At 42.2% G+C, this 8,426-nt stretch overlaps 1 protein-coding gene across 1 annotated transcript in view; it reads left to right on the plus strand.

Moving 5' to 3' along the window:
* The first annotated feature begins 2,000 nt into the window (after nt 1–2,000).
* Nucleotides 2,001–8,426, plus strand: part of Ccnh (cyclin H) — a 24,347-nt gene continuing 17,921 nt past the window's right edge. Inside the window, exons 1-2 of the mRNA XM_021180109.1 lie at nt 2,001–2,261; nt 3,366–3,488. Of these exons, the coding sequence (XP_021035768.1) occupies nt 2,145–2,261; nt 3,366–3,488 (240 nt within the window). The 5' untranslated portion in view covers nt 2,001–2,144. The remainder of the gene's footprint in view (nt 2,262–3,365; nt 3,489–8,426) is intronic.

Raw genomic sequence — 8,426 nt, forward strand, 5'->3', positions numbered from 1 at the left:
TGCCAACCAGAGACTGACCGACTTGGGGATCCACCACATATACAGCCAGCAAACCCAGCCCCTATTGTGAGTGCTGGGAAGTGCTTGCTGATGAAAGCCTGATATGGCTGTCTCCTGAGATACTCTTCCAGAGGCAGATGCTTGCAGCCAACCACTGGACTGAGCTCAGGGGTCCCCTATGGAGGAGTTGGAGAAAGGACTGAAGGAGCTGATGGGGGTTTGTAGGCCCATGGAGGGAGCAAGTGTCAACAGTCTAGACCCCCTGGAGCTCCCAGGGACTGGACCACCAACCAAAGAGTACACATGGATTGACCCATGGCACTGGCCGAATATGTGGCAGAAGATGGTCTTGCAGGTAACTTTAGTGAAGTATGTAAAACCTTTCTTTGTAGACCAAGAGGCAATAAATGCTCTGTAAAGCCAGATCTTTGATTACAACTCTTGGATTACAAGTTATATTGGCGCTCAAAAAACTTAGTCTGTCTACAAATAGTACATAGCACATTTTAAGAACTGCTGCACAAAGACATTTGTGTTTATTTTTTAAAAAAGCACTGAAAATTTTCCAGTTAATAATTTATGTCTTGATGGTGTCCAATGAAACAGTAGTATCTTTGTCATTGAGCTGTTAATTTACTTGTTTCTTTTCTAGGAAGACTAGAATGCATTTTGTTTGAATAATCTAGAATTAGATTCAGCAAAATGTGACCTAAAGATTATGTAAAGAGGGTGTTGATGCATGCCTGTGTTTCCAGAATTTGGAGAGGCTTTGGCAGGAGGATCATAAATTTGAAACCACCATGAACTAAATATGGATTTCTAGTATATAATGAGACAATAAGGAGCTGAGAAAGGCAGGAAAAATGGGAGGAAACTCTACTGCACAAATTATGGCAGTGGGGGATTGCTTTGTGCTCTCCCTGTTGGTATCAGGACCTCTGAAACTCTTGATATCATGTAGGCGAGACCCACAGACCTGTTGCCACAGACAACGGCCACCATATTCCCAGAATCCATTGTGCTCACCTCCCACCTTTACCTATAACCACGTCACCATCCATATATATATCCATATATATACATACATATATATAAGTATATATGTATATGTATATATATATATATATATATATATATATATATATATATATATATATATGTATATATATATATATATATATATATATATATATATATATATATATATAATGCCCCTCCCTCCCTCTCTCTCTTTTTTCCCCTTCTCTTTCTACCACCACCTTGCCCCTCTCTCTCCCAATAAACCTCACGTGGAACTGTTTGGCCTGATGTAGTCCTTCTGAAGCCGTGCTTCATTCAAGATCAGAACACTCCCTCTAAAGAAGAAAATAGGTGACTCGAGAGATGGCTCAGTGGTTAAGAGCACTGACTGTGTCATCCATATGATCTGGGTTCAATTCCCAGCACCCACAGGGCAGCTCATAACTGTCTGAAACTCCCATTCCAAGGGAGCTGAAGCTGTCACACGGATATACATACAGGCAAAACACCAATGGGCATAAAATAAAAATAAAAAATAAAGAAATGAAGGCTTATGGAACCAATGTAAATTTGGTATCACAAATGCAATGTTCAAAGTCCTAGTAAAAAAACAAAAGGCAAATCTCTTTAAGGATTGTTAATACTGTAAGAGAACTGTAAAACTAGTATCCACTTTGGCTTCAGGGATAGGACTACTAGCAGGAAATAAAAACCCTTGGAGAAAGGGTCGCGTTAGCTGTAGCTCAAATTCGCATCCAGTACTTTTATTTTCCAACCAAGTCCCTCTACCCACGTGTCCCTTAGGCCTGAAGTTCTTTGTGCCCAGGCGTCCTCTGGAACCTGGATCCCTGCGGCCACGCCCACTTTCTGACCCTCCTGGGTCACGCCCTTCAGACGCCTCCCCAAAGCCTGGGAGCCGCGAGGCTCCGCCCTCCCTCGTCACGGAACACCTCCCACCGGCTCCGGAAACTCCTGAGCAGACGCTGGCACGTGACCGAGACGTCACGCACGCGTCCGCGGTCTGGGCGGGGGTGGGGGTTCGCGCGTTGGCCGTCGCTCGTGGTCGCTGTCTCTCGGAGTGTCGCTGCTTCTGTCGCGGCCCTGCGGCCCGTGAGGGCTACAGCATGTATCACAGCAGCAGCCAGAAGCGGCACTGGACCTTCGCTAGCGAGGAGCAGCTGGCGCGCCTGCGGGCGGACGCCAACCGCAAATTCAAGTGCAAAGCTGTGGCTAACGGGAAGGTGAGGTCCCCGCGAGCCAGCGCCTGTGCCCACCCTAAACCTGGGACCCCCTCCTGAAGTCCCGCTTTGCCTGCAGGCTGGAAGCCTGTAGAGCGCTCACCTGGCTGTGTCAGTGCAGACAGGGACTGACGCGACAGCCAAGTCCCGGGCTGGCGGTGGCAGAGGTCTGAGTGACATCCTGGGGACTGGCAAGAGCCTAGGAAGAGTGCGGACTTAGTGCGGGACTCGAACTGGTCACTTGTGTTTCAGGATGTCAGGACAAACCATTCTCTGTAGTTGGCAGGAGGGAGGGCACACACATAGGCTGGTGTCTAGTGGAAAGTCAGACTGGCAGGCAAGTGCGTGGAGTGCTGGTGGTCACTCATGGATGAAGCTGTACTTCTGCAGCAGTGGTTGAAGAACGTGCACAAGCAACTTTGTAAGCGGAAGTGTAAGGCGGTTGAAATTCTTGCCAAAACTGAAGGGAACTTTTCAAAGACTTGAGATGGGGGAATGATGGCTTGTTGGATCTGCTTTCCAGAAACAACCTTCACACAGAAGGTTGTACAAGGAAAGAAAATCGTTGACACAAGTATGGCGTGTTCTATGGCCCTCTATCCAGGTCTTCCTACAACTCTCCCATTCATTTCTGTGTAGGGCCCTGGATAACTTTATAGTAGCTTCTACAAATTTCAGGCAAATAAAATTTGTACTAACAAAACAGGTAGCCAATGAACTGAGTTATTTTAATTTTGGTGACATAGGGATTTATTGAGAAAGCTACTTTGGGAGAGTTCCAACCCATGAAAATATGTATCTTTTTAAAAAATTTACAAGTAATGGTATCAAACCTGGGAGTGAATTGGCACGTACTCTGTCATGATTGTATAAAAATGTCCAGCTGACAGTTTGAGAACTTGTAAAATGAAAGCCTAGATTCAGTTTATTGATTTTTGCATATTCTTCTCCTAGATATTTTGCTTGATGTTTAGTAAACTTAACAAAGAGAGAAAAATTCAGGTCTATTTTTTGTTGATGGTATAAGTCCAATTTAAGCAGGACAGATAAGACAGTCTTACAATGAATTCACTGACCTTACATTGAAATGTCTGCTCTGTCTTAAAGGTTCTTCCAAATGATCCAGTGTTTCTGGAGCCTCATGAAGAAATGACACTTTGCAAGTACTATGAAAAAAGATTATTGGAATTCTGTTCAGTGTTTAAACCAGCTATGCCACGGTCTGTTGTGGTAAGTGATGGCAGAGAATACGCTTGTTAGCTGGCTTGAGAGAATTGAACTAGTCTTTTCCCTTCTTTTTCCCCCATAATTTTTTTTTCACATTATATCCCAATATCACCACCTCTTCTCCTTCCTGCCGTTTGCAAATTCTTCTGACCAATACTCCCTTCCCTTCTCAGAGAAGGGGAAGCTCCTCCTCCTTTGGGTACCACCCTACCTTGTGACATCTAGTCACAGAAGGACTAAGCATCTCTACCACTGAGGCCCCAACAAGTCATTCTGGTTGGGAAAGGGGACCCAATGGCAAGCAACCGAGTCAGAGACAGCCCCTGTTCCAACTGTTAGGGGACCCATATGAAGACCAAGCTGCACATGTGGTACAAAGGTGGAGGGTTGGGGAGCTAGACCCAGCTCTCTTTGGTGGTTCAGTCTCTGCGAGCCCCATGGGCCCAAATTAGTTGGCTCCGTAGACCCTCCAATGGAGTTCTTTACAACTCTGGCCTGCTCAGCTCCATCACTCTTCCATAAAACTCCCCAAGCTCTTCTTGATGTTTGGCTCTGGGTCTCTGCAACTGTTTCCATCTGTTATTAGATGAGGCCTCTCAGGAGACAGTTACGCTAGGTTCCTATCTGAAAGCCCAACAGAGTGTCAGTAATAGTGTCAGAGGTTGGCTCTCTCCCATGGAATGGGTCTCAAATTGAGCCAGTCATTGGTTGGCCTTTCACTTGAGGTTGTTTCCAGTTTCTGACTATTATAAATAAAGCTGCTGTGAACACAGTTGAGCAAGTGTCCCTGTGGTACAGTGGTGCATCCTTTGGGTATATGCCGGGAAGTGGTATAGCTGGGTCTTAAGGTAGAACTATTCCTAATTTTCTGAAAATCTGCCAAACTGATATCCAAAGTGTTTGTACAAGTTTGCACTCTCACCAGCAATGGAGGAGTGTTTCCTTTGCTCCACATCATCACCACTATGTGGCTGATGGCTGTCACTTCAGTTTTTTGTTTGTTTGTTTGTTTGGTTTTGTTTTTTGGTGAGACAGGGTTTCTCTGTATAGCTCTGGCTGTCTTGGAACTCACTTTGTAGACCAGGCTGGCCTCGAACTCAGAAATCTGCCTGCCTCTGCCTCCCAAGTGCTGGGATTAAAGGCATGCGCCACCACTGTCCGGCTCAGTTTTTGATCTTAGTCATTCTAATGGGTGTAAGAAGGAATCACAGAATCCTTTTGATTTGCATTTCCCTGATGACTAAGGATGTTGAACATTTCTTTCAGTGCTTCTTAGCTATTTGAGATTTCTTTGTTGGGAATTCTCTGTTTAGCTCTATACCCCATTTTTAATTGGTTTACTTGATTTTTTCATGTCTAATTTTTGAGTTCTTTATGTTTTGGATATTAGTCCTCTGTCGGACAATCCTGTACAATAAAAGAATTTCTGGAGGTATGACCCTCCCTGATTTCAAGCTATAGTGCAGAGCAATGGTAATAAAAACTGCATGGTATTAGAATAAAAACAGACAGGTTGATCAATGGAATAGAATCAAAGACCCAGAAATAAACCCACATACCTATGAACACTTGATATTGACAAAAAAGCCAAAACCATGCAATGGGGGAAAAAGCATCTTCCAACAAATGGTGCTGGTCTAAGTGGCTGTATGCAAATAGGCCCATATATATTACCCTGCACTAAACTCATGTGCAGATGGGGTAAAGAAAGTAGGGAACTGCTTGAACTCATTGGCACAGGAGACAAATTCCTGAGTTCCTTAGCTTAGGCACTATGATCAAAGGTTAATAAATGGGACTTCATGAAACAGCAAAGCTTTTGCACGGCTAAGGATACCATCAGTAGGAAAAAATGAAAGCCTACAGAAAGGGAAAAGATCTTTTAACAAGTAGCAAAATGGTATTTACGTTAGAGTTATCTTTGAGGTTAAAGTAGTTCCTAACTGCAGACTAAATAGGACCCAAACTATTTGGCAGACTATAATAGAAAAAAACAAAAACAAAAATCAAGTAGTTTATTTCTTCTCACAGTGTGGCCCAACACAGGCCATCTCATCAGAAAATGACTCTCTTGCCATGACTAGAATCTTAGACTCCTCCCCTCTGGTGACTCTTGGAGTGCCTAACCTGGTAGTCCTCTGCTTCTGGGTGGAATGAGCTGAAACTGAGGGGAAGCCATAGTAGTTGCTCCCTGAATCTTGGGCTGAAAAGTGAGTCATTGCACTAATTTTGTTAACCATAACAGACAAAAGCAAGACTGTGAAATGTGGTTCTCTCCAGATGCTTAGTTCCCTGTGTCAAGGTGTGAATCTTAATGTACGTTAGCCACCTTAACATGCTTACATGAATCAGTCACATTTTTAAAAATACTGGTATTTTCATACATGTATCAGTATAGTGAATGTGAGAAAAATTAATTCTGTAAAAATTTTAAAGGCCTAACTCATAGTTGTTATATTTTATGAGTAAGGGCATCTCCTGGGTCATTTTATAGTGTGCTGTACAGGTTGTGACATCCTTTGTTTGTTTGTTTGTTTGTTTGTTTGTTTGTTTTAGAGCTTTATTGTAGAAAGGCAGAGAGAGAGAGAAGGTAGAGAAGGAGAGGCTGGCCATGGCCATGAGGAGAAGGGAGGGGGATAGAGGGAGCAAGAGGGCTAGAAAACCAAGAGAAGCAGGAGAGGCAAGAACATAAGCGACATCCTCATTTTTCTTCCCATATTCTTTACTAGAAAACAGTAGAATTGAGATTAGAATATAAACTAGTGATTTTTCAACTCTGCTAAACTCAGTTCCGGTTTGAAATGCTCATTGATTTATGTTCCAGCTGCTACTCTTGCCCTAAGATCTTTTAAAACTTTGATTAGAGGATATTAGAGGTGACATTGTTATTGGTTTCTTGGTAGCTTTGTTTATTTTGTTTTCTTGAGACTGTCCTCTATGAGTCATGTTGGTTTTGAGTTTATTATATTCCAGAGGATGAACTTGAACTCCTGGGATTCTAGGCACTACACATCTGGTTTTACTTAGTACCCAGGATCAAATGCAGAGCTGTATCCATGCCTGGTAGGCGCACTACCTACTGAGTATATCCCAGGCTTAAATGTCTCAGGATTCGTTTATGTGGTTCTTAGTGCTGTGTTTCTACTGGGATGGGAATAGGTAACTTGTGGTCCAAGCTAAATAATGAAGAAAAAAGATGGTGTTAAGGGTGTCCAAAACATTTCTTACCTTATTATTACTCTCATGGCTTGTTGGTTGTAAAGGTCAAGTATGAAGGGCTGTTGTACTGGCTGGTTTTGTGGGTCAACTTGAGTTATCACAGAGAAAAGAGCCTCGAGGAAATGCTTCCATGAGATCCAGCTGTAAGGCATTTTCTCAATTAGTGATCAAGGAGGGAGGGCCCATTGTGGGTAGTGCCATCCCTAAGCTTGTAGTCTTGGTTCTATAAGAAAGCAAACTGTGCAAGCCAGGGGAAGCAAGCCAGTAAACAGCACCCTTCATGGCCTCTGCATCAGCTCCTGCTTCCTGACCTGCTTAGTTCCAGTCCTGACTTCCTTTGGTGATGAACAGCAGTATGGAAGTGTAAGCTGAATGAACCCTTTTCTCCCCAACTTGCTTCTTGGTCATGATGCTTGAATCCTAAGACAGCTGTTTTTTTAAGTTTCCTAATAGAGAAGAACTATCTACTCTACTCCATTTTTATAATAGGAAAAAAGAAAGAACATTGAAAATATTAAGTTCGTTAGTATTTTTTATTCATTTTAAAGTTGTAAACACATCTGAGAGAGGACAGCTGATTAGTTTCCATGATGAAATTGGGGTTGATTTTTTTCATTACAGAAACTGTAGAATGAGCTGGTAGGATTAAATTATTTCTTTGATCAAGCAGTCTTTCAGTGAACTTGATGAAATTCATCTATACAATGGATGCAGTGATTTTGTTTGTTATTGTTGTTTAATATAATTTGACAGCAACTCTAGAAGCATTTAAATGAAGTATTTTTTCCTGTTATCAAATAAATAAGTGGTTATTTTACTGTTAAGTGATTCAGTAGGTAAAGATAGAGAGTTCTTAGTTGAATATAGCCTCTAACCCTTGAGAAATGTCACTCATGCTATTTCATTTTCTGTGAAGAGAGCAATTTTAGTACTGTGTTATAAGGATTGGAATAAATTGATACTACTGTGTTTTGCTCAGTGGGACTTATTGAATGGGAAGTATTCAGGCAAATGTGAGGCGCTACAGTTTGGCAGTAGTCATCATGGTTCATCACAGATTTGGAGTTGACAGAGAAAAGGCTTTTTGTTCCAATCATGTTATCCATTAGCATTTTTCCAAAATTGGCTAACCTGTGATTGTTAGTATTTTAGTCCTTAAAATTTTCTGAGTATAAGTACTCATTTTGCTCTGAGTTCTAAAATTAATACATACATACATTTTTAAGTTTAGTTAACTACAGAAAAACTTACACAGGCTGGAGACAGATAACTAAAAAAAAAAAAAAAAAAAAAAAAAAAAAAAAAAAAAAATACAGGCTCTTTGATTGTGGTGTTTTTTTGCAAGGGGAAGTTCTGATACTAAGGTCTAGTTCCCGAATTGGTTCTTGATTTGTCAATAAAGAAGGGCAGGAGCCAATTGCTGGGCGGAAGGTACATTTGGGTCTGGGTACCAAGAGGAAGGAGACACAGGGAAAGAGAGAAGGGGCTTTTCTGCCATGTTTTGGAGGAAAATGGACACAGCAACCATGTAAGACCTCGGGGCAGCTAGGGCCTGCAGCTTCAGCTATGTCTTTTATCCAAGGATTCAAGGGTCTTGGGTGAGGCTGGTAACTGGACCCTTCCTGGAGCAAGGGTCTTGGGAGTGGACTGGTGAAGAAGTTTACTTCCGGAGCATAAGGCAGGTAGAATAGGAAGTAGAGTTTTTTTTTTTTTTTTTTTTTT

Source organism: Mus caroli, chromosome 13 (genome assembly GCF_900094665.2).
Source record: "Mus caroli chromosome 13, CAROLI_EIJ_v1.1, whole genome shotgun sequence".
NCBI lineage: Eukaryota > Metazoa > Chordata > Mammalia > Rodentia > Muridae > Mus > Mus caroli.